General features: G+C 50.9%; 9 protein-coding genes across 9 annotated transcripts; 1 reads left to right on the plus strand and 8 right to left on the minus strand.

Moving 5' to 3' along the window:
* Positions 1-39: 39 nt before the first annotated feature.
* V1518DRAFT_410104 (N-acetyltransferase B complex non catalytic subunit-domain-containing protein) lies at positions 40-2956 on the minus strand. The gene is made up of 3 exons (XM_066902522.1): positions 2563-2956; positions 376-2504; positions 40-321 (listed from the first exon to the last, which is right to left on the minus strand). Exons 2-3 carry the CDS (start codon positions 2485-2487, stop codon positions 232-234), a joined length of 2202 nt encoding a protein of 733 aa, XP_066762398.1. The 5' UTR covers positions 2488-2504; positions 2563-2956; the 3' UTR covers positions 40-231.
* Positions 2957-3093: 137 nt separating this feature from the next.
* V1518DRAFT_379918 (Acetamidase/Formamidase) lies at positions 3094-4622 on the minus strand. Its single transcript, XM_066901639.1, has 3 exons — positions 4553-4622; positions 4382-4476; positions 3094-4329 (listed from the first exon to the last, which is right to left on the minus strand). Exons 1-3 carry the CDS (start codon positions 4560-4562, stop codon positions 3187-3189), a joined length of 1248 nt encoding a protein of 415 aa, XP_066762399.1. The 5' UTR covers positions 4563-4622; the 3' UTR covers positions 3094-3186.
* A 177-nt stretch (positions 4623-4799) lies between these two features.
* On the plus strand, positions 4800-6532 carry V1518DRAFT_410111 (Acetamidase/Formamidase). The gene is made up of 2 exons (XM_066902523.1): positions 4800-4978; positions 5033-6532. The coding sequence occupies exons 1-2, from the start codon at positions 4969-4971 to the stop codon at positions 6271-6273; spliced, it is 1251 nt and encodes a 416-aa protein (XP_066762400.1). The 5' UTR covers positions 4800-4968; the 3' UTR covers positions 6274-6532.
* V1518DRAFT_410112 (uncharacterized protein) lies at positions 6274-7312 on the minus strand. Its single transcript, XM_066902524.1, has 2 exons — positions 7200-7312; positions 6274-7148 (listed from the first exon to the last, which is right to left on the minus strand). Exons 1-2 carry the CDS (start codon positions 7270-7272, stop codon positions 6409-6411), a joined length of 813 nt encoding a protein of 270 aa, XP_066762401.1. The 5' UTR covers positions 7273-7312; the 3' UTR covers positions 6274-6408.
* Positions 7313-7433: 121 nt separating this feature from the next.
* On the minus strand, positions 7434-10879 carry V1518DRAFT_410115 (adaptin N terminal region-domain-containing protein). Its single transcript, XM_066902525.1, has 3 exons — positions 10654-10879; positions 9884-10583; positions 7434-9834 (listed from the first exon to the last, which is right to left on the minus strand). The coding sequence occupies exons 1-3, from the start codon at positions 10680-10682 to the stop codon at positions 7654-7656; spliced, it is 2910 nt and encodes a 969-aa protein (XP_066762402.1). The 5' UTR covers positions 10683-10879; the 3' UTR covers positions 7434-7653.
* A 149-nt stretch (positions 10880-11028) lies between these two features.
* V1518DRAFT_410116 (trimeric LpxA-like protein) lies at positions 11029-12103 on the minus strand. Its single transcript, XM_066902526.1, has 3 exons — positions 11780-12103; positions 11477-11710; positions 11029-11418 (listed from the first exon to the last, which is right to left on the minus strand). Exons 1-3 carry the CDS (start codon positions 11878-11880, stop codon positions 11103-11105), a joined length of 651 nt encoding a protein of 216 aa, XP_066762403.1. The 5' UTR covers positions 11881-12103; the 3' UTR covers positions 11029-11102.
* A 361-nt stretch (positions 12104-12464) lies between these two features.
* V1518DRAFT_410119 (uncharacterized protein) lies at positions 12465-15377 on the minus strand. The gene is made up of 2 exons (XM_066902527.1): positions 14695-15377; positions 12465-14630 (listed from the first exon to the last, which is right to left on the minus strand). The coding sequence occupies exons 1-2, from the start codon at positions 15340-15342 to the stop codon at positions 12591-12593; spliced, it is 2688 nt and encodes an 895-aa protein (XP_066762404.1). The 5' UTR covers positions 15343-15377; the 3' UTR covers positions 12465-12590.
* A 233-nt stretch (positions 15378-15610) lies between these two features.
* V1518DRAFT_410121 (glycosyl hydrolase family 76-domain-containing protein) lies at positions 15611-17709 on the minus strand. Its single transcript, XM_066902528.1, has 2 exons — positions 17176-17709; positions 15611-17108 (listed from the first exon to the last, which is right to left on the minus strand). The coding sequence occupies exons 1-2, from the start codon at positions 17279-17281 to the stop codon at positions 15838-15840; spliced, it is 1377 nt and encodes a 458-aa protein (XP_066762405.1). The 5' UTR covers positions 17282-17709; the 3' UTR covers positions 15611-15837.
* A 1180-nt stretch (positions 17710-18889) lies between these two features.
* V1518DRAFT_410123 (major facilitator superfamily domain-containing protein) lies at positions 18890-20775 on the minus strand. Its single transcript, XM_066902529.1, has 2 exons — positions 20448-20775; positions 18890-20393 (listed from the first exon to the last, which is right to left on the minus strand). Exons 1-2 carry the CDS (start codon positions 20608-20610, stop codon positions 19054-19056), a joined length of 1503 nt encoding a protein of 500 aa, XP_066762406.1. The 5' UTR covers positions 20611-20775; the 3' UTR covers positions 18890-19053.
* Between the last annotated feature and the right edge of the window lie 3545 nt (positions 20776-24320).

Raw genomic sequence — 24320 nt, forward strand, 5'->3', positions numbered from 1 at the left:
TATTAAGTCGCTCTCTATGTTCACGAGTCGCGACGATGGTCAACGGCACGGCTACTAATCACGTGACTGGGTTTGCAGTGTACCGACCTGTACGCAAACACATAAGACGTGCTGTTAACGATGACATGAAATTAAGACAAGCGCCGCAGTACAAATATGTGGCTTCATAAATGGCAGCCCAACTAGTTATGCTATGATGAATTTTGCTCTCAAATGCAACATTGTCGTCCGCTACAACTTGACCGCCCGAAGAAGCGTTAGCGCATCATCTTGACTCTTTCCGATGCCCTCCATCAGAGACTCGATATTAATTGTAGATGTCTGTCGATGATCATTAGAACTCACTCCCTTATAGAATACAGAAGTAAGACTTACGTCGAGAGACTTGATAAAGTCGTAAGACTCTATAAGCGTAGAAGCTTCTCGCGCCCATTTATCTCTGCCGAGTTTCAGCTTCTTCGCGTCCTCCTTCGTCGCATCCAAAGCAATCAACAAAATTTTCTTCATTCCTGCACTCAGTGCGGCAATTTTGCCTCCCTTTCCACCAAAAAGAAGATCCAACGAAGTGACAACCGTCTTTGCAGTCTCGAACACTGTAAAACGGTTGTGGAACCACTCCCATGTGACAATCTGTTCTGGCGATGACGTGGGTGTAGTGAATTTTTTGAACCCATCTTCTAGTAGTTCCTGGAGTCGCGCAAAGGCGGTCTGCGTTGTTGTTAACGAGACAGTTGAGGCCAAGTCCGCTAACGCAAGCACGGTCGCAAGCAGCCATCTCTCTGCAGCTGTTGTCTCTTCGTCAATACCGGCTTCCAACAGACTAGTAAGCTCAGACACATATGTGGTCCGTTCATGCTTTGATGCGATAGAATCCAAAATAGCCTCCCGTAGAATAAACGCATTGGTCCACTTCGTGCGTTGAACTGGGCCAATTCTAAACTTCGATTCTAAAGGATCACCGCCTGCTAAATCGTTCTCAACCTTTAAAACTGAAAAGTTGCGGTTGTCGCGCCATGCTGTTTTCCGTAGAGATGGCGAAAATTTCACTTCCTCCATCCTCATATCTAACAGACGCGCTGTCCGCTTTGCCTCAACGCACAAAATACCTTTGCCAACACTGTGTGTCAGCCGCGCAGCAAACTCCGCAATGCCATGAATTTGTGAAAATGCCCCGTTCTCGTATGCAGCTCGAACAAATTTGGGGGTCTGCGTGGCATTCATATCATAGATATCCCGCGTCGCAATCAGTGGCTTCCATGTCGGGAACAAGCTTGCGCAGCGTACCAACAGATGGTGGGAGAGCACATCGAGCTGGATATTTTTGATGGACAAAATGCTGTAATGACCGAAAGCCTGTTGAAAACATCCAAGATTGAGATACAGTCTTACCAGCCACATCCGTATATAGAACTGATGCGTATCGCGACTTGCTGCGGCTTCGAGTAGTACGATGACGGCAAGTATCAGATCGGAAGAAGCAACTGTAGTTGTAGACTTTCTGCCAGACATCATCCATTGCGCCGCTAAAACTAGCAAGTCATCGCCAATGTAATAGTCGGTAGTAGCTTTTGATATCACGGTGTGGAGAAGATCGTTGTAAAGTTGCACGGCTTCCAGAACAAAGTTGGGAGACTCTGGACGCATGACATAGTAGAACTTCTGGCTGTTGACGAGAGTCACAACATCGGCGGGCGTCGCTCTTTTCCTGTCGATAGACTCGGTCTTGGAGTCAAGATATTTCAGCCAAGCATCAGCGTCGAGAAGCTGCACAAAATCTTGCAGATCCTCGTACGCACACTGCTTTGCTCCGAAGCGATCAAAGTACGCCTTTGCAGCGTCAAAAATGAGTGTTCTGTCCTTCACGGAGGCGTAAAATAACTTAGCTAAAGCTCCGTTGCGCGTGTCCATCTTTTTGGTTAGGAGCGCTTCGAACGCAGTCGTCTTGGCGTCGTCGGCTAGCTTGACTACAGCTTCGGCAGCGCGTTTCCAGCTTTCATAGTCATCCTTGTTCTCATCAACAAGAGTATGAACTGCGACAGAATACACGGTGCTCGCGTCGCCCGAAGCAACAGCGGACTCCAGCCGCATCACCGCAAGTTCGAGGTTGTTCCACTTTGCAGTTTCGTCGGCCATGAGAAATATCAATAGGTCTTCGTTGGTCGCACTGCTGGCTTCAGCTACTAACTTCAGTACTCTAGCTTTCAGAACAGCCTCCTCCGCGGTTGCGAGTGGCTCGACCTGCACCATAAATCTCTTCGCCAGACTTGCAAATATCATCTTTTCCTGTGCTGTCGCCGCTGGGGACGAAGCAAGTAAGTAGCAGCTTGCAACGCACCACAATGTATACGGTCGTCGGGCAAATTCCTTGTGCAGCGCCATTGCGGCGCGTTGCTGGCTTCGGACGTCCAAGCCAGTCGCGGTAGCCCAGAACCAGCTCAAAATCAGATCCTCGTCTTTGGGGCGCTTTTTAGCCGCTGTCTCGTACATTGCCGACGCTTCGACGGCTGCGTGTCATAAATTAGACAAGTCCTCATTGTATCGGTGTAATTAGACTGCACTTACGGCCTGAGATGTCGAGAAAGACGCCGTAGAGAATGTCGAGGGTTTCGGAGCTAGATGGCCCAGCCTCGGCTAACTGTCGTGCAATGACCAAAGCTTCATCCTGCTTTCGTTGGAGAGAGAGTGTATACGCCTTCAATGCCTTCAAGGTATTAGTAGGCTTCGAGCGGGCATAAGAATCACGTCACGGTGGTGGACAAACCAGAACGTATTCGTTCTTCGGGTGTCGCTTGAGCTCCTTCGCAATTTGCAAATTCGCCTGCTTGTAGTTCTGGCTCACGATGGCCTCCCAAATGACGTTCGCCCTGCTCATTACCACTGATTTTAACACGAGTAGTGCCGGTAGGTGGTAGTTATTAACGAGCGTGCGAGGGAGGTACTTGTCGAAGTCGGCTGCGGCTTGGTCGAGTCTACCAAGGGCGCGAGGCTCACATCGCACAGCACATTCTACACGACTTTCCTACCAGCATTACCCTCTCTACTTTAAAAAGTTTGGATTAGATAATAATATGAAGCGATAATAGCTTCAAGTTGCACGGATAAAATCATTACGGATTCATTCAATTTACGTGGTCATGGACCAGCTAACCAAAACGAACTAGGTGACAAAACAATCGGAGTATAGATCTACTTTCCAGAGGTGAGAGCGCAGTCAGACTCGATGACCTTTGCGAAGCCACCCTCCTTGGGGAGGACGTCAAACTCGAAGATATCGACAGGGACACCGAGAGTGGTGCAGGCATTGGGGATATCGACGATTGCGGCGAGGTGACCCTGGACGGGAGCGGAGGAGAGGAGGATGTAGAGCTGCTCGCCGGTGTAGCCGAATTTCTTGAAGTACTCGATGAACTGCAGGCAGGTCTGCTTGTAGGCGACGTTGACGTCGAGGTAGTGCTGGGTGCCGTGCTCGTCGACGGAGAGACCTTCGAAGGTGAGGTAGCGCGAGGGGCCATAATGGGGTTCGACAGGGCCGGGAATATACATGGGGTTCTTCATCTTCATGTCGGCAACGCCGTTCTTGATGATGTCGAGCTTGATGGTGATAATGCCGGCCATCTCGATGGCGCCGCAGAAGGAGATCTCGCCATCGCCCTGGGAGAAGTGAAGGTCGCCGATGGAAAGACCAGCGCCCTTGCAGTAGACGGGAAGGTAGGACTTGGAGCCACGGGACAGGTTCTTAATGTCGCAGTTGCCGCCGTGCTCGCGGGGGGGGATAGTGCGGGCACCCTCCTTGGCGACGGTGGCAGCAATGGCGGCGTCAGCGGCGCCGGCGTGGGCGTACTTCTCATTAGGGAGGTTCGCAACGACACCCTTGGTGCCGATGGAGGCGTGGTAGTCGACCAGCTCAGCCTCGCGCTTGTTCCACATGTCGAGCATCTCCTGTGATGGCTTGCAGGCCATGATGCCGGGGTGAATCAGGCCGGGGAAGCGGACGCCGGGGACATGGCGGGAGGAGCAGAAGATACCCTCAAAGTCCCAGATAGCCTTGGCGGCATTGGGGTAATGGGAGTCGAGGAAACCACCGCCGTTGTTCTTGTCGAAGATGGCGCAGTACCCCCACGGTTGCTCGGGGAAGGGCTGAACGTCCTGGATCTCGACGACGAGGACATCACCGGGTTCGGTACCGGGGACCTCAATCGGGCCGGAGAGGTAGTGGATGCGGGAGAGATCGCAGTACTTGATGTCGTCGGCGGAGTCGTTGTTGCCGATCTGGCCACCGGTCCAGTCAAGGCACTCGACCTTGACGACCTCACCAGGTTGGACTGTGCACTGGAGGCTGTTAACGGAGACCGGTCGGTAACAGCAGACAGGGGAGACGCACGGAGAAGGGGATATCGGGGTGCCATCTGTTGTGGAGCTGGGGCTGTTCCCAGGCGGGCTTATGGAGGTCGGCGTGGACGGCGGTGCGGATGGCCTCTGGAGGCAATTAGCGGGTGCGCTAGAGCTGTGCAACGAGCAATTGCCCTCGCAGAGACAGAGAATAATAACATACGCTTGGGCATGGTGAATTGAGAAGGAGACGGGGGTGGCGGGGTGGGTGGTGAAGACGGGGTCGGCGGAGACGAAGAAGGCGGACGCCAGACGAAATCCACCAGACTTAGCCAAAGGGTCTGACCCGTGCGCGCCGCTATCAGCGCCTGACTCGCGTGGGCCCTTGCGCACCGGCGGGTCTGCTCTGAGAGCTGCTATCGGAGCCACATCGCACTTGCGATTGGCCGGACAGCGCTGGAGGGACATACGAATGACCCGCATGTGGACCGCGGGCCAGGTGGCAGCGGGTCAGCGGTCGGAGTCGCGCGGCGCGTCGGGGAACATGGCTTAATCTTCACAACTCCACTCCTCTCACCACCCCGTCCACCCTCACCACCACCTCCTTCCACAGGCTTCTCCGTAATATCCGCAGTCACAATGGGCAAAGGTAAGCCAATTGACTCGTCAGTTCCCTTTCCCTCCCCCCGTTAATTCCCTCCAGAGGCTGTCCGCACCGCCATTCAGATCGACTTCTCCAAGAAGCCCTACGAGCAGCCCGGCGTCCACAACCGATGGCACCCCGACATCCCGTTCGCCGCCTCCGTCAAGCAAGGCGAGGCCTTCCACGTCCAGTGCTTTGACTGGACCGGAAACCAGATCAAGAACGACGACTCGGCCGACGACATCCGCGCTCTAGAGCTTGACGGTGTTCACTTCCTCTCGGGCCCCATCGGCGTCGAAGGCGCCGAGCCAGGCGACGTCCTCGTCGTCGAAATTCAGGACATCCAGCCCTTTGACGACAAGCCATGGGGCTACACCGGCGTTCTCGACATCGCTCAGGGACCCTCCCTCCTCGATGATCTTTATCCTGAGGCCATCAAGGCCGTCTGGGACTTCGAGGGCGTATTCTGCTCCTCCCGCCACATTCCCCACGTCCGCTTTCCCGGTCTCATCCACCCCGGCATCCTCGGCACCATGCCCTCTCCCGAGCTCCTTGCCAAGTGGACTGAGCGTGAGACCAAGCTCTTCGATTACCATGCGTCGATCAACTCCCCACTGCAGATCGCCCGTCTTCCCCAGGAGAAGGGCACCTATGCCGGCTCTTCCATCGAGCCCGAGGCCTATGCAAAGGTCGCCAAGGAGGGTGCCCGCACTATTCCCCCCCGCGAGCACGGCGGCAACTGCGACATTAAGAACCTGTCCCGTGGCTCCAAGGCCTACCTTCCCGTCTACGTCAAGGGCGCTGGTCTTTCTGTCGGTGACCTTCACTTCTCCCAGGGCGATGGTGAGATCTCCTTCTGCGGCGCCATCGAGATGGCCGGCATCATTACTCTCAAGTGCTCCGTCATCAAGAATGGTGTCAAAGATTTCGGCATGAACACCCCCATGTATCTTCCTGGCGCCGTCGAGGCCCACTACGGTCCCTCCCGGTACCTCACGTTTGAGGGCATCTCCGTCGACGAGCACGGCAAGCAGCATTTCCTCGATGCCAAGGTCGCCTTTAAGCAGGCCGTCCTCAATCTCATCGAATACTTCAAGCAGTTTGGCTACACCGGCGAGCAGATCTACCTTCTCCTCTCCGCCGCTCCAGTCCAGGCCCACATCTCCTCAATCGTCGACGTGCCTAACTCCTGCATGTCTCTCAGCATCCCAGCTGATATCTTTGACTTTGACATCATGCCCAAGGAAGGCAAGATGGTCAAGATGGACATGGGTTCCTGCGCTTACCTTACCAAGAAGTAGTTTTTGGTTACTATGATAATTATTCCTGAATCTATTTTGAAGAAAGTATCTCCAGTCTTCACTACCGTAAGCTGACCCAGTGTCCTCACTGCTACTCTATAATTGCCAAACACCTCCCATGAAACACAATGCCGTCTATTCCTTTGACCGTTTTTCCTTTCTTGACGTCTTGACGTCTTTGCTCTTGGACTTGTGTCGTTTGTACTTCTCCGCCGCGATTTCCGCAATGTTGTCTTCGTCCTGATTACTCTCGTTCTCGATAGCGAGCGATTTTTCTTCCTGTTTTCGCTTTTTCTCTTTCTTCTTGTCTCTCTTGAGCCGCTTTGCTTCGTCTTCGGCCTTATCCTTGTCCTCGTCCTCATCGACTTGTTGCTTCCGCTTCCGCCTCTTCTTGTTCTTCTTGTCCTTCGCCTCAGCCTCAATTGCTGCGTCAGCCTCAGCTTGAATCTCCCTCTCCACCTCCTGGACAACTATTTCCACCGCTTCCTCAATCGTCGGCCCAAGACACTCCCCAAACACAAACTTCACCCGAGCACCCCACTTCCCCATCCGCGTATACTCCCGCGCAATCTCCGTTTCCTGCTCCCACATCGACTTTTCCGCCTTTTCCTGCGGCTCCTTCGGAGCCTCCGTCGCAGGCGCGGTGTTGAGTCTGTTTAGCAGCGCCTCAAATGAATCAAGCCCAGGTGCAAACTCCCCGCCGCCCCGTTTCGCAGCAGCGGCACGCGCGGCGGCGGCACCGAGGCCCTCGAAATCGTCTTTCATTGCCACCCGCACGTGTGCGGTGATACTGCTACTTGCGGCACTTAAACCGAGGCCGGTACCGGGCTTCCAACCCATCTTCTCCAGGTGCCGGTGTCCGAAGCGTTCCGTATCTGCACAACCTGGTTAGCACTTGCGAGCAGCTGAAGTCCTCTCCCACGTACCATTCGACCACGCAGTGTTTCGAGGATCTACCGCCATCTTAGTGCGTTTTCGCGGGCCTGCGAGTCCAACCATTTATGTTCGTATCCTTGCGCTTGTTATCGGATTTTGTAATAAAGGTATACAGGCAACCTGGAAAAAATTGAAAATTGGGCCTAAGCTGACTTCATTCCCTAACCCGATGCACCAGGGCAAGGGCTGTCGCTTCCGCCTCAGCCCCTCCAAACTTACAGCGCTGTAGGCGGGAAGGTGACATTACGGATGAAAAGCTAGCACAACCCAGATCCTACAAGCATCCCATACTTAACTTTTCAACTCAATCGCTTCTTCCTTCAGTCACATGTCATACAAAATGCTTGATGTAATAATTACCACTTGATTAACCTTTCATCATCTATGCCAATGAAGAATGCAACTATATTCGTCAACAAAAAAATAAGAACACAAGGGTCATCATCACTCTTCCTTCTTCTCGTCCTCCTCCGTCGTCGCTGGCGGAATGGGTTCAGCAACAGGTTCCACGGCGGGCTCCTTCTCTGACTCCTTTTCGGTCGCGGGCTCAGCTGGGGCGGTGTCAGCTACAACCGTCGATGAAGCGGGCGTCACCGTCTGCGCCTCCTCCTCCTTCTTTTTCGACGACTTCTTCACCTTCTTCACAACCTTGGCTTTCTTCCGCTTTTTGACTGTAATATGCGTCGCCGCGACCGCTTCTTCCGCAGCCTTCTCAGCCAACTTCCGCGCCTGTAAAATATCGGCCTTAAATTTCTCAACCTCAAGCCTGCCCGCCTCATCATCGTCCGGCGTTGCCAGGTCAAGTTCTTCCAGGCCACGTGCGTTTACCCGAAGAATACCCGGACCTTTGGATTGCGCCGTCGCCGCCCGCAGTGCTTTTCGAGCCAGCACCTCGGAATCGACAGCCTTGCCATCCGCGCGCGTCGCCTCGTCGTCCTCGTCACCGAATGTCTCTTCCCTTGCGATCTCGACATGCGCCGGCGCTGATTTCTTCTTCTTGGATTTCTTCGAATCAACCGGCGCCGCTACCGACGCAATCTCAAGTTTCATTATGGGAATAGAGTCGATATCAAGCTCCTCGTTTTTCATTGGGTCGTCGTCATCGGAATCCGATTCGTCCGAGTCCGAAGTAGCCTTTGATTTTTTCTTTCGCGACTTTGACGTAAACTTGTCCGACTCCAAAAGATAAAACGGATCATCTTGTTGGCGTCGCCGCCGCTCTCTCTTCCGGCGCTCTCGCTCTTCCTTTTCTTCCTCATCCTCCGATTCCGATGAAGCAACCGCATCCTTGCTCGCTTTCTTGGCTCTCGACTTCACAACCGACGACTTCACAGCAGAAGCATTGATCGATTTCGCCGACATGAGCTCCTGTTGCTTGAGAACCTGCTGTCGCAACAGCACTTCCTCTTCGTCTTCAGACTCGGAATAATAAACCGGATTGTTGAACTCCTCGTCAAGATCAAGACCATCCGGGATCGGAACCTTCTTCTGAGCCTTGGCTGAAACCGGATTGAGGTCCCACAGCGTAAACATCGATGGTATCGCCTGTGATATTAGTAGCGGCGCGCTAATCACAGAATCATCGGTCGGCCGCTCCTTGATCGCCTCAACAACGACTCTAAACAGCTCAAGAAATTCAACAGCACGTTCCTGAACTTCAACATCCATCGACGTAGAATGCTTCTCCAAAAATGTACAGATGTTTTGAGTAAGAAGCAAAATTTCCTGAGTTCGGAAGCCAGTCCATGGAATTCTCTCATCGCCTGCATAATGGCTGTACACTTTCGGCAGTGCCTGTATGTACACCGCAAGAGTATCACTGCTGACGAGTGACACTTCGGTACTGATCAAAGCTTGGATCAACGGCTCGGTGTTTTCCAAAAAGAGAGAGTACTCGCCAACAACCCAGCCAGCGTACTTGAGAACACCAGGATTTTTCAGCATCACGTCCTTGTCAGTCACCAATCTCGCTGCGGCGCTCACAGCGTAATCACGAACAGCGCGTACACGAACAGCGACGTTCTGCAGCTCCATGCCAATCTCCTGACTGATCTCCTTCATACCTTCTGTGATCTTGACAAGGTCGACCAATACGGCGATGTACCACTCAAAATTTGTAACATTCGCATATGTGTTGTTCGAGCACATGTCGAGAATTCGCCGAACTACAGTCACGCGGTACTGCTCCGGCAAGACACTCTCGCGAGACTGTGCGATCAGCTGAAGCATCAGTCGTTTAACAACTTCAAACAAAGTTTCTGGGTTGACCAAGTATACGACAAGATCCACAGCGCGCTCGCGGATCGATAGGTCGGGGTCGTCCATGCAGTCCATGATGACATCAGCATTCTGAGCAACCAAAATCGGATGACTCAAGACAATCTTATTGTACGCAAGAAGACCAACAAACTTCAAGTTTTGATCTGTCTCCTCGAAGAAAACACGAAGCTTGCTAACGCACATCGCTGCCAACTGATCGTCGTCCTTAGCAAGCATCCCTCCACTGACAATGCAGTTGATGCATTCGTAGAGAAGTGAAAGTGCAGTCGTGGTCTGAATGATATTCGTAATTGGCGGAATCAGCTTTGCCTTAAGCCGGGGCTCGATTGGCGCCAGAGACGCGAACTATCGAGGTTAGTATATAACATCATAGAACCATCTGAAATGAACTCACCAGCTTAATGATTTTGATAAGCATCCAGTTATTTGACGATGAAGTGAGAATATTAAACAGCGGGGGTGCAAGAGGAAGGTAATTTTTGGGATGTTTCTTAGCCAGTTCACAGATGACGTTGACAGTTGCTGAGACGACGCTGACTTCCGGGTCTTCGAGCTTTTCGCGCAGACGAGGAAACGACGTCCTCAAAGCCTCAGGAAACTGCAGAAATATTTTGTACATGACAAGGACAGCTTTCTTCCGCACATATGGCTTCGAATGGTTCATCATCTTGATGAGATCCTCTGACAAGTCACGCGCTAGACCCGGGGACACTATGTTTGCAATGCCGCTAATTGCCAATGCAACGTCAAGGTGATTAGCAGACGCGAGATCCTTCTTTAGCATGTTGGTCGTGAGCATAAGCACGTCCGTATCAGCACCAAAGCTCTGCATTGCCGCCAAATACCCAATCCGCTTCTGCGCGAACTTGGGCGATGACATAACCTCCACAACGTTGAATGACGCCCAACTCATATCATAGCCAAGCATTGTGAGGTATGCGAGCTTCATTATAGCGTTTGACTTAACGTCCATATCCTGGTTTAGCACCTCCTGGCGGCATTCCGAGATGGCATTGCGAATATAGACATCGATGGCCTCTGGATCCTTGCAAGACCGGATGCCTTGGATGAGGTCTTTGAGCGACTTTCTGAATCTGTACAAGACAATGATTAGCTCGAGTAGGGCGACAGTGGTAGCTCTGGAACGACGAAAGAGGACCGTACAGAGTCGTAGTTTTGACTCTCGTAGCCATTGCGGAGCGGGCACCACTCTATAACGCCGAACAGCCGGGACAATGAGGGTATTGGACCAGTCTGGGCGGAATCCAGTACGACGCACGCCGACGCAGGACAAATAGATAGTGGCGAGGGCTGCGAAATGCGAACAAAGTAGTCGAGGCGCGCAATTTAGCAGCAGCAGCAGCTTACTCTCAGAGTGCTTTCTCGAGATCGCGCGGGCTGCGCTTTGGGACGGTCTCGCTCAGTGTGGCCTGTCCACCGTGCGCGCGCATGTCACTCACTTGGAACCATACCTGCCACGCGCATCGACGCTCACGCAATCTGATAATGACGGCTACTCCATCGCGCTGCACTGAGAGGTCTAGTCATGATGTTCTCATTCATAAATCTAGTATCTAAGTGTGTATGTACAAGTACGCACATCCCTCCCCGGCTTATATCTCCGGCACCTCATCCAGCTTTTTCACGACCTTGGCGGGCACTCCCACAGCAACCGAGAACGGGGGAATGTCCCGCGCGACAACAGAGCCGGCACCAATCGTGCAACCCCGGCCAATTGTCACTCCAGGCAACACCGTCACATTGCCGCCCAGCCAGCAGTCGCTTCCAATTGTAATTGGGAGCGCATACTCCACGCCATTGCGTCTGGCTTGCACGTCAGTATCGTGAGTAGCTGACAGAATGCTGACATTGGGCCCAAACAGAACGCGGTCACCGATTGTAACAAGACTGCAATCTAGAATTGTCGCGCTATCATCGTCGTCGCCGTTAGCTCTCCTGCTATACTCATCTCAAAGTAAGCACATACTTGAAGTTCGAGTAGAAGTCGTCCCCGATTGAAATATTGCATCCGTAATCAACAAAAAATGGAGGCTCGACATAAACGTTCTTGCCCGCTTTCCCAAGTATGCCCCTTACTAGTGTTTCTCGCTCAGCTAGGACCGCATCTGCGTCTCCTTCAGGGTAGTAGGTGTTGTAATGTGTAACCAGTCTTCGCGCTCGATTTCGGTCTTCCAGTAAAGGTGCCACAAAGGAATTATATCTAATTGTTTCCGGGATACAATTAACAGCCAGTCGCGATAGCGTATAAAACAACCACATGCACTCTTACCTCATTCCAGAGATCATCTTCTCGTAGTCGTCGCACAGTGGAACATTGTTCAGCGTTTTCGCATATGCAATCAGCTTCTCGTCCTTCTCCAGTCTAGCCATCTTGATCTCCGTTATCTCAGCGACTGTACGGAATACAGGGTAGCCAGTCTAGCCAACACTGACAGCCGCGCGTGCTTGAGAACTAGGGTTCTTTATAGTTTGCCGATCAGGTACGCGTGGTCTTAAAGACGCGGCATTTTCGTGTCGCGACTCGCAACGCCACAGTGTGTGGCGCCTTTGTTTGGAGATTTACACTAAATGAAATCGGCCGGCTAGTGGTTCTGGAGAAAGTTTTAGATTGCCCAGTTGTTTTGGTGGCTTAAGCGTTCTTTTAAGCGTTGACTTGTGTCAATTCGGTCAAATCCTCCGAGCTCTTCTTACCGCAGATGAGAGCTACCGCAAGATGACACGAATCATCTTCATCAGCACATTTGAGGTTGCGAATGCGAGATTCACGGTATCATTCTAATTGCTAATTGCCTTGCCAACGTCCATCTGTTACACCACCTTGACAATTAGAAATTGTTTTCATCGCCGGGACTCGCCAGGATGGAATTGTGAAGCAAGACTTGAACTTTTTTGTCTCTCGTAAAACTTCGAAATTTGGGGTTGCGGAATAAGCTCTAACAAGCTCGACTTGCTCAGTGTAACTACAGATAACAACTTCTGTTTCTATATTCCCGCCAGTTTTTGACAGCGACAAATAAAATACTCAAACTTTGCTTGCACACTCCGTGTTCTGTATGAAGAGAACTTTGAAGCACAATACATTAGTTCCCGGGATTCCCGCGCAACAGAGAATCCCACTTATTGTCCCATCCCTCGACATTCTCCATTTGCGCCGCAAAGTTGAAGAAATCATCGTACTGCTCGGTTCTTGGAAGCTCTGTCACGTTTGCTGTTTCCACGGCAGGAAGACCAGCTCCTTCCGGAAGAGCTTCGACGTTCGATGTAAATGTATTGGCCGTCGTAACATCAACGCCTGTAGGCCGTGGTATGGGTGATAGCGACGAATATGGCGACGATATATGAGACATCAATGTGCCACCGTTCGGTAGGGTCAGCGAAGCAGAGAAGTTCGAGAAAGAAGCCGAATGCGTAGGTGGTGGCGAAAACTGAAAACCTGAGACGTAATCCAGAGGAATGTTCAAGTCCTCTTGTAACGCCGACGCTGACTTAGCACCGTAGTCCTGGGAAACCACCATACTCATATTCATAGTTGTACCTCGCGGAGCCTGTCCAACAAGATTCATATATTCCGGAGCCAATTTCGAAGATACCAGTGGTAAACCGATTGGATTGTTATATCCGATTTTCAAAAACGTACCAGTCCGCAACTTGTTCAGCATCTGCCACATATTACGAACTGCTTCCGAAGTATCCATGATCTTCAAAAAGTGCATTACTTGAAATGTTTGCTCGATGACACGCAGCCTCTCATCTTCAATATTCGCCGCAGCAGGTTTCGGAAGCACAGGCGGATTTATGTACAAGTCCTGTAGTAATATAATGATCGCATGATATGGCTGAATTGTCCTAAAGTACCAGACAAACGGAAGAAAGTCTGGCATTCTCGTAAATCCAAGATAGTAATATAATGTATTTGTTGCTGAGCGAACGACTTTCTCTCGTAATGTTGGCTCGTTAGAAGCCGCCTGTCCCGCCGCTGCATGTGAGTCAACCAGGTCATGGGGATGGTGCAAGTAGGTATATGATTTTTCGTTCACAAGGTGAATGAAGTAAAAAACCCATTCGTTGAATAAAGTATCAGGTGAATCTGGATTTGCATATCTCATTTCCACGATCCTGCGCCACCGTCGTTCCATTTTTGGACGGATTTTCACAATTTCTTCGTCCAGCTTGTTGATTTGTGCCGTGGTGCATTTTTGAATACCATACACAGATAAAAGAATTGTGCAGTTCAGCATCGCCGCCTCGGAAACCGCGTTCATCGCCATAACAGCTGCATCATCCTGATCTTCGTATTCGTGCCCGTCGACTATCACATGCTCTGATGGTAGCTTTACATCGCTTTCCATACTGTGCACAACTGGAGGAAGACCTTGCGACATTGAGATAATGTAATCGAGCTGAATCAATTGCCACCAGACAAGTCGCCGAGTTTGAGCAAGTTCGACATCCATCTGCACTTTGAAATTCAAAGGATCGCGGTGCATGCCCATCATCTGTGCCACGCGAATAAGTCGTGCCACAGTCCCGGTTCCCGCATCACTCGAATGTGCAGCGTTGCAGCTATACAAAAGCGTGCTAGCTAAGAGTCCTTGCAGTGAAGGTTGAGACGGAAACCGGCAAGCTGCCAGTGAAATCTCAACCGCGATCCTGTACTTGTTCTGCTGCGCTCTCTGTTCTGTGATTTTCTGCTCTTGTAAATTTTGCCGCTCCATTGCCTCAACGGCCGTAATGTGTTCATTCGGCGAGCGAAAGATGTCGAACAACACAGTTTCGCAGATTGACAAAGTCGCGGTAAAGTAAACCACAAAGAGCAACGGCAAAAACAATGTATCAACGTCCGACTGAGTACGAGCATTCATCCAAAAGGAGTCGTAAGCCTTGCGAAACCAACACTTGTTCAGCAGCGGAATAGACTGATGCACGGCAGCAAAGTAGCGCTCTACCAAATCATCCGAAATTGATTTTTCTGGCAGTAACGTCAACAGAACAGCCACAGCATCAGATGGAGAAGACGAGTAATAGCTGATCATCATCGCGGTGGCTGATTCATCTTGAGCTATCACGTCTAAGTTGAATGCCTTACTGCGCGAGCTGAGGATGCTGCTCACATCGGCCAACTATGCAATGCCAAGAACACATTAGAAACACACGGGAGAGGGAATTAAGAAAACAGACACGTACCTCCTTAAAGTAAGCTCCCCAAAATACGCCATTAGCGTATCGTGATGCGCCCGTTACGGGATCAATCGCTAAATATCCAGCGTCGACTGGCCGTTCGCTCGAGTCATCCGTACCTGACGATTCAGTATTTATGCGCCGAGTGAGACGACGGTTCGAAGATGACACGCCCACAGAAGAGTTCGTTATGGACACGTTCAAGCTGATGTCGACGGTGTTATTGTTGACAGTCGTTGAGCCGCTGGCGCTAATGCTTCCAAGATCGCCAGCTGCGGCAGGTGCTTTCTCTAACTTCGGTTCTGCTAGTGTTGAAGTTGATGACAAGCTTCGCACTGACTGAACGCTCGTAATATTGCCGTCGTCACTCTGCGTGATATTCTCGTCGGCCGCAGTCGCATCGTAATACTGACAGTCTAGGTCTACTTTCTGGCAATTGGTGCATGAAGGTGTTAACTTGTCGCACTTAACTTTCCGACGTTGGCAGTTCACACATGATTTGATCACTCGCCGCCGTCGCACCATGTGCGGATGGCGCCGTTTCGTCGTAGTTTGCGACGGTGGTATGCGAGGCTCACCGCTCATGTCCTGTCCTGTGGTTGCAGGAACGGTAAACTTGTAAGATGCGCGTTGGGACCGATCATCCCAGCTCATGACGGCGGGAACAGAGAAGTTATCTCGAAGACACGCAAAGAAACCATGGGATCATGAGCTCTCTACAGCGACAAGAAAATCTACGACGCGCAATCAATCAACAGCCGCGCAGATGCAGTAAACGAAGAGTCCATCCGGCCGAAAAACGGCGGTGAAACCGGCGGCTGGAGGTTTCTACTCTGCAGTTCTGCATATCAAAGCGCCACGGCCGTTGCCGATGCACACACTTTCCACAGCTCACTGCACTAAAATGTGAGCGAAAGGACGGATCTCCGCAAAATTAATTACATTAGTTGGTTAGTTAATGACTTTTATAGCAAACTGTCAACCACGTAAGAGCCGATTCTCCTTGTTTGCAACAAGAAGAGCTAACTAGTGGACTTAAAATTTATGTAAGCCATTTGAACCACAACAGCACGACCCAGCCGTAAACCTACGTCTGCGATGACACAACAAAATCAATCAAGAGAAATCCAATCCTGCGCCTAGTTTCCCCTATTGTAACATGAACCATGTAAAGGACACCAACAGCATTAAAATACCCGCTGTAAGAAAGCCTGCAGCGACACGGCCCCCGGTTGTAGCCACAACAGCTCCACCGCCGTCGCCCCCGTACCTTCCACCATTATCTGACGCCGTCTTGTTGGGTGACGATCCGCCAGCGCCTTGAGTATAAGGAGCCGGCACTTGGCTGACAAGAAGATTCTGTACAACCTCCAGAGCAGACATTTCTTGGCCCAGACCCCACGTGCCATCCCATCCCTGCACCAGCCATGTTGTACCGCAAGTCACACCATCGCTTCCTCCAACACAGGACTGTGCTAGTCCATTTGTGACGGTTGTCTGTAGATATCCCATCAGCCTATCGTATGTGAATGGTGCAAGAATAGCTGTTAGTCCCATAAAGCGAGCAAAATAAGCCTTGAACGACCTCTCGTCGGTGTTGCACTGATTATTTCGTTCGCAAGCCACTTCAGTCATGACTCCGTTTGAGAAAAATATGTCCAAACTACTCATGAGTCCCTCTATCCGCTGCTGCCAGATGCTGTCTTCTGTGTGATTGTACATGTAAGCCGATCCGGCCAGAAACATAGCCGCGTTATATGTCCACTGGTAGCCGACTATATCAGTACAATCCGTCACAGTCATGCCATCGTAGACGTAGTAATTCTCCAGATCTAAGAGATTCGTGTCGACAACCCAGTCCCAGACCTTCTCTGCCCAGTCGCCATATGTGGAATTAGCGTCGCCTGTATATCTGGCCAGTCTCGCAGCCAAGAGAAAGAGACCGCCATTAGACACAGTGTTTTTGTAGTTATAGCCATTATTCAGTTCAAAAATTTGCCATCGCAGACCGCCGCCACAGGTGCTGTTATCCCATCGTGCTATCATGCTGTCAAACACCGCCTGAGATAACGCCAGCCATTGTGGCTTGTCAGACGGGGGATTCGTGAAATTTCGTTCAGCTGCGGCCATCGACACAAAGCCCCAGAATGCCTGATCGTCGTTGCCTTCCGTCGTTGTTTCGGTGGTAGGCATGAAATTCCACGATGGCCCAACGTTAGCAAGAACAGCCTCAGACAGCTGCTTGTTGTATGTTTCGTCGCCCGTATACACGTAATAGTCCAAAATGCTACCCCAGGCAGCTCCCGCTTGCCACCAATAATACGGCGAGACAAATTTGCCAATCGTACCGCCCGATGTATTACCATTGTAATAGGACATTACTCCGTGAGAAAACACAAACGCTGCATGCTTGATTGACGCTAAAACAGTGAGTTTTAGTCAGCTTATGTTCTTGTAAATGTAAATGTATGTTCGGAGTATATATACCTGCGTCTGTGATGTCAATATTGATGGCATTAACCTGACTGGTAGACCAAGACAAAATGAGGAAGACAGCAAGGAAGAAATATTCAAGCATTTTTTTGCCTTCCATGTGCGATCAGCAGGAAAGGCTGGCGAGACTGTAACCGAGCAGCAACGAAAAATCGACCAAACCGCGTATCATAAGACAAAGGGCATTAGTCGTAACGAAGCCAATGACGAACCAAGTCTAGGTGGACCAGAAGAGTAGGAAGCTGCAAAACAACGAAGACATGGAAGCAAGAGGTGCGCGGTATACATGGTGGTTGTCATATCGAGATCGATAGTTTAGGCGGCAGCCAGAGCTGGATGAAAACTAGATCTGCCCAGCAAGGGCCGATGAGGGTTGCATGTGACACCTGCCAATCAACCACGCCGCACGCTACGTCATACTTCGATGGAGAGTATACACAGCCCGTAGCCCACCGGCTTAGGGGTCCGAGACTCGGGAGCACGGTGGAGCCGCCTGCCGAGCTCAATATAGATCTTGGCCACATGCCCACCAACGAGATCGACAGATGAGATCAACGGATGACACGGCTGTGAAAATATATTTTATGATCATTGAGTCCGCTAATAATCGGCAATTAAGCTGCCGTAAGATTTGCAGTTCCGCATGTTGCTCGGGGGCCGCGGAGAACAAGCCGCCCTAGCGACGATCTCGATTATGGGACAGCCTAGGCTGCGTCGCAACCACTTGTGACTCTCGGATTTCTGCAATATCACCGTCTGGCTAATTGCAGATAAATCGAAATCGTGAAATACACGTGCCGAAATTCATATGGAAGGTTTAAACCTGTAACAAGACAGTATTATAAATTGAACCAAATAAATTGAAACCAAACAAATAAATGAATTTCTCTAACCTATCGGTAATTATTTCAATAAATAATTGATAGTTAAGTAATAAACGTCATATGTTTGGAAGATCTAGCTCCGTGTTTAGGTAGCTGCCTCGGATCTGTGTGATTTTAATGTCATAAGAGTGAACTGGTCAGAGGATCTGTCGCGAAGTTGCCACCATCAGTCTCACAATTTCGTGTGTCCACTTGTCGCTCGCTTCAAAATGTCCAAAGGCAAGAGGCTCTACCTCCCCAAAGGCTTCATCTTAGAGTGTTGCGTAGAAGAAACTAGAAGCTGGGATTATGCTAGATGAGAGCCACGGTGACTATGGGTCGCCGTCGGGGTCGTTATTTCTCACTAGCTACACTTTTAGTGCCCATAATTTTGTGGATTTGGCGCCGCTACACTCTCGTGCCGTCGCCGGTTCAATTACTGAGCGTTATGTGAAATTACAGTTTCTACTCCTTGCAACACAGCCAGCAGTTGTCATATCTGCTACTTATATGATATCTAAATTCATGGTCAAACAATAATCGTATTGCTTCATCGGCGAGGTAACGCTAAACTTGCACTCAGGGATCTACTCCATGAGTTTCTTACAAGCAGAAGATAAAGAAATAGTAGAAGCAGCAATCTGATGATTTTCGGCGGTCTCCGCGAGTCAGCCCGCTTGCATGACGATGCTCGTGGGCGCGTCAGACACCGCAGTCAAAAAAGTCTACATCGCCACTCGAGGTGCACTTAGCCAAACGCCGCACCTGATTTTCTGGCGCTTACTGACGAAGGTTATCTGAAAATTGGAGAGAAGTAAAAGAACACCGGACTACATATACTGTTTGCCTCCAAAACATTGAAATTGTTCAATAGTAACTTTACAAGATCTTTTTTAAATGTCATAATCAGAAAATTGTATTTTGGTGTACAGAACATGTTTGCAGATATTTCTTCAAACCAAACTCCAAAAAAAATGAAAACAGAAACTCTAAAAATTCATAATGCAGTCTAGACGGACTTAACATTGACAAAGACATCCTCGCCGCCCTTCTTCTCCAAGTCGTAGTCAATAGAGCCATTCTCGCCAATCTCAGCCGCTATTTCCTCGAGACCAACATCGGTAACACTTTCGATAGCTTCCACGCCATACTTTCCGAGACGTCTGTCACGACGCTCCAAGTACAAAGGAAGAGGAATCATTAGAAGTTCAAGAACCGAGATAGTAACCGCAAAAATGTAACCCGCAAAATATCTCGGTGCATCCTTCGTCTGCCACGCGCAAAGAGGAAGCACGAGAGCCAAGATACAGTAGCCTCCGTTAATGACGCCTATGGAAATAGAACGAGCCTCAAGATCGTAAGCAAGAGTCTCTGCCCACCATGCGATAATCAAATTAATTGGCCCATTACAAAAACCAATCGAAATAAAGGCGTAATATTTGGCAGCATTGGATACATCCCACTTCAACAGGATGATATTGCCAACCAAAACAACGAAACCGGCAAACACCATTGAGTCCCAACGCTTCTGTCGCCAGTCAGAGTAGAAAGCGAAAAACATAGCCGAAATAATCGAAATAGCATACGACACCGTAGACATATTGTTGACAAAGGCGTCATCGTTCGGATACTCGACGCCCAGCCACAAAAGGTATGGAGTAGTGGAAGGGTAAGGAGTCTGCCAGAACAAATTTGCCAGAATAGTAAACACCCACGTCTGCCACGCCAAACAAGCACGCTTAAAGGTGGCAAAAGTGAGAGGCTTGGCCTCGGCGAAACCCTCGTTCGTCAAACGAACACGAGCAAGCTCCTTCTCGGCTGGGGTAAGAAAACGTGAATGGATATCCGAAGGAATGTTAGGGTAAAATATGAAGCCGCAAAAAGATATGGGGATGGTAATAACGGTGCACATGATGAACAGCCATCTCCAGCCAGCCAAACCACCTGTGCCATCAAGGTTGATGCACGCGGTCTGCAGGTAGCCCGAGAACATTGAGCCGAGCGGGTAAGTGTTGTAGTAAACAGCATTACGCTTACCGAGCTCACGCTTGCGATACCAAGTGTTGATAACGTGAACGTTTCCAATCCAGCACGGGGTAGAAGTCAATCCAACGAAAAACCGCATGATGATAAGCTGGTTGTAGTTCTGAGCGAAAGCAGTACCAAGAGTGAAGCAACCCCACATAATTTCGCAGATTGGAATATAATAATGTGCGGGAATTTTCATAAGAAGAAGCTGCGACGGAACCTGAAAAGCGGTGGTGGCAGCCCAATAAACTGCGTTGATGTAGGACAGCCGGTTACCAGTGAGACCCAAATCTGTCTCAAGACCAGACTCGTAGGCGTTGTCTGTATGTTGTTAGAAAAATATCAGTAATCTAACCGGGTAGAGACAAGACGCACAAATAGCGTTCACATCGAGATTGCAAGCAAAAGTAGACAAGCAAGCGAACGTCAAAATCAAGAAATCAAGCTTATTGACAAGGACGCGCTCCTCGCGGCTGTACTCTTTCGGGTACCATCCGATCCACTCCGCGAACGGATTCATATAGTAGTCGAACTTCATAGTGACAGACGTGGAGTTCTATACAAATGTCGTACAGGAAAACCAGACAAAGGATCGAAACAGGGACGGCGACGCCGAAGGGAGGAACTGGCGATGAGAAAAGGAAACAGGGGAGGCAAGCCAACTTATATAGAAAGGCGCCGAGGAAGGTACGACGCGAGCTCGAGGAGTGACTAACTCGCTATCGCGGCGTGCGCGGAAAAAAAACACCAGCTGAGTGTGCGCCACAGCGCCACAGACCATGGCTCGAGGAGAGCACGATGCGTGGCGCTAAGGGCGGCGGTGCTGCGATAGGCTATCTAAGACAGCGCTAGTCTAATAAGAGATTAGTGGACTAAGACAAGATATGCGGGCCCCAGGTGACTCGTTCGCGGCGTCCCCAGTCTCCCGACCAAAACTCATCCTGCTGGGAGCCGAAGTGGGACGTGGAGCGCTCCGCCCCTCTGGCTTTTCTGGGGCGATTCACACCGCGCACTTCGCCGTCTGCAAGACGCGGTGAGCGATATAATTTCGCTTGCACCGCTCCTCGCCCGGTCGCAGTCTGCAGAAGACGTGAACGAGGATCACAACACCACAGCAGCGGCGATATTCCGCCACTCTTCGGCACTCAAGACCGACGATCCATTGTTTGCTAGCAGCCAGCGATCGCCAAGTTCGCGTAGATGACAAGAGCGCTCGGAGTGAACTCCCCGGATAATTCATTCATACAAAGTCGCCCTGCCAAGTAGATGCCCTACAAAGTAGAGATGCCCTACACTCTTGGCAGAGAGCCAGAGCACGGCCAGGGATTGCGGCCTGAGGGTCATGAAGCATGGACGGCCAAGCGACGAGGGCAGCAAGCGTGTGCTCGTCGATTGTCGATCACCAATCGCGCTTGCCCTCTCATGATTCCTCCGAGAGACAATACGTTCAGACGTTTATTGTGGCGATAAGAGCGAATAAATTATCAAATCGCTGGTCCTAGTCACTGTCCTAGTCGTCTAGAGTTAGTGAGCAGGAGGCTCGTGAGTAGCGCGTGGAGCTCGATCCTGTTATCTCGCAGCCTCGCCGGCCTGTTCTTCTGACCAAGGCCTATCATCATCTTGTCCCGCACGAGCAGCACTCTGGCCGGCCTCGGCAGCCGTCCAAGGGCCCCTCTTGAATTTGTGCAACGCATAGACCTGCTGCACGCCTGTGCTTCAGTTTCCTGCAGTGATTACAGCAATTTCGACTTCGGTGCTGTGTCTGTGCCTCTAAGGCTAACAACATCTGCGTGCTTATCGCCTACGCAGTATAGCAACGAGGGCGGGCGGCGAGCGACCTACTGCATAAGCGCGGTATCAGGGCAGCGAAAATGGTCTAGCGCTGATTGCATCGGGCATTCTGTGCGCTATGCTCTTTGCGTCGTTGCGGGATTCTCTCAGACGCCCTACGTTTCTTGCGAGTTGCGCGCGCACGGAGGCAGGCAGACTGCTGTTGCATAGAAGACTTCCTGGGGCCTAGCGGTGTTCTCCGATGTCTGACTGACAGGTGCGGCCTGCTAACATCCTTCGCAGCCTTGCGGCGCATCGAGTTCCCCTAGGCACGCCACAAGGGCTCACCTTATTGTGTATGGGGATTTTATGGCTTGTTTACGTTAGGCTAGATGTCTCATGAGGCGTTCAAGAAGAGTAGAACTTGGGGAAGGCTGGAGGAGGAGTCAGTCAAGGTCGCCGCCACTATGGCACGCGCGACCATAGCCGTTTGGCTCAAAGGTAGCAGAGGTCCGGCCGGCAGGCGGCGTTGATATCGCGCGCACACCGGCTCTGCCGTGGCTTGCGCGGATGCGAGCCAGCCACATGTGGCGCATAGTCCAAAGTCTATTATTGCGAGACCTCATTCGATTTCCTGCTGCATGCGATGGGGAGCGGTGCCTGGCTGCTCGAGCGCGGCGAAAGCTTGTCGGCCGGCCAAACTGTTGGGTGCGCGCGCAGGGAACTGGCCATGTGGCTGAGCAGCACTCGCTGCTAGTACCTGCATTCCAAGTCGTATTCGTGACGTTCGCTCATTAATCGCGAAATGGCCGCTCTGCCACTGGCTGCCTATCGGTTGCGCGTCTTGAGTCTCGGCGCGCATCGCCGGCCTCCAAACGCCCCCTAGTTATTCGTGAATCATCCATCCAGCCCTCCCGCAGCTCACGCGGCAGCCCGAGGGCGACTCGCTGAAGGCCGCTGAGCTGCAGCCTCAGCGTTTTCTTCGTCGTCGGCTCGCCAACTAGCAGAAGGCTTCAGCGTCTGCAAAGTCCAGGAAGGAAGTTGCCCTGACACCCCGGCCAAGCCCAAGCACCTGGTGCGTGTGAGGTATGACGATACTTTCCACGTCTGAAGTCTTCCGTGCGCAAATATCTATCTCGAGCTCTGTTATCGAGATTACGCACAGCTGTCACCGTGTGAGGAGCTGTGTGTGTGGAGCAGCTATACGTGTTGGCTGCTGCTCACGCTCGGGGCAGAGCTGCCCTGATTAATTTTGGCTGTAGTCATGCGCCTCGCCACCGCGCTCGGCGGCTCGACCACGAGCTGGACCCCGGGTTCTCAAATCTCTACCGTCCCTCGTTCTAGTGCGAACTTTATGTTCGTTTATCCTGAGCCTGGAGAGTTGAGACTAGGCAGGTAGAGCTGTATGCTGTCTGCGCCTTGAACTGGCAAATACGAACTTGCGAGTCCGGAGATCTCTCTGACGCAAGTGTCAGGTATCCCTTCTACAATTTTGCCGTCCCCTCCGGAGTCCCGACAACAAAGATTTGGGAGTTCGACGAACAAGGCCTGCTATAACTTCTGCATGAAGGGGCGGGTCCCGTGGGTTGGATCAGCAGCACGTTTGAGTACCGGAGCAGAGGCATATCGATTTGTCTGGGCGCTTGTGCAGGTGCGTATCGACTTGAATCATGTTTCGAAACACGTTATTAAAGTTGGCGTGAGTCTGATTCGCCGCCCAAACCTAGAAGCATCGCAAATCTATCTCAGCTCTCTTGAGGTGCGATACGTGTACATATCAAAGTTGTGGCTGAGTGCTGACACGACGCTATCTGTGTGATGTCAGCGGTTGTGTACTCCTACAAGGCTCCTAGCCCAATTTACTGATGGCTTCATCTCTTCTGGAATCTGTTGCATCGTGGTGTAAAATCTCGGTGTCGCCTTACAGCTGCATATTGTCCATTTAGCTGTCACTCTTGCAGAAGAGACTAGTTAGATTCTGCGTACTTTTGGAGGCGGTATCAACGTAGATGTACAAACTCCTTCGCCATTTTTCAACATTTTTGACCAACTTTTTCTGCCTGAGAAGAGAATACTAGTTCACTATTATTGCAACAGGAGGGCATAGGAAAGCATTTAAAATCGTCATTATATTTTTGGAATGCCAAATAAAACTGTGTTCTAAAATCGCTAACTAGTGGACCCGTACTTATGAGTTGGATGACAACCAACTAGCCACATTTCTGCACTTGAACCTAAATATACCACTATAATCTATCTATCAGAAGATACTTATGTTAGTGGTCCGTTAGCGAAACATGAGTGAGTCTACTGCTGAAGATCCGTCGTGCTTATCCGCTGTTCTTGTCGGTCCATGACCACATATATACCGCGCCTGCCGGTGTGCACGTGCAATGGCTACGAGCAAAGATATCTTAAAACTTTTTAGACAGACTCTGTAGAATCGGTCCACGTATAGTGCGCAGTTATATACGATCT

This window comes from Limtongia smithiae (genome assembly GCF_038497785.1).
Source record: "Limtongia smithiae strain NRRL Y-17922 unplaced genomic scaffold V1518scaffold_1, whole genome shotgun sequence".
Lineage (NCBI taxonomy): Eukaryota > Fungi > Ascomycota > Lipomycetes > Lipomycetales > Lipomycetaceae > Limtongia > Limtongia smithiae.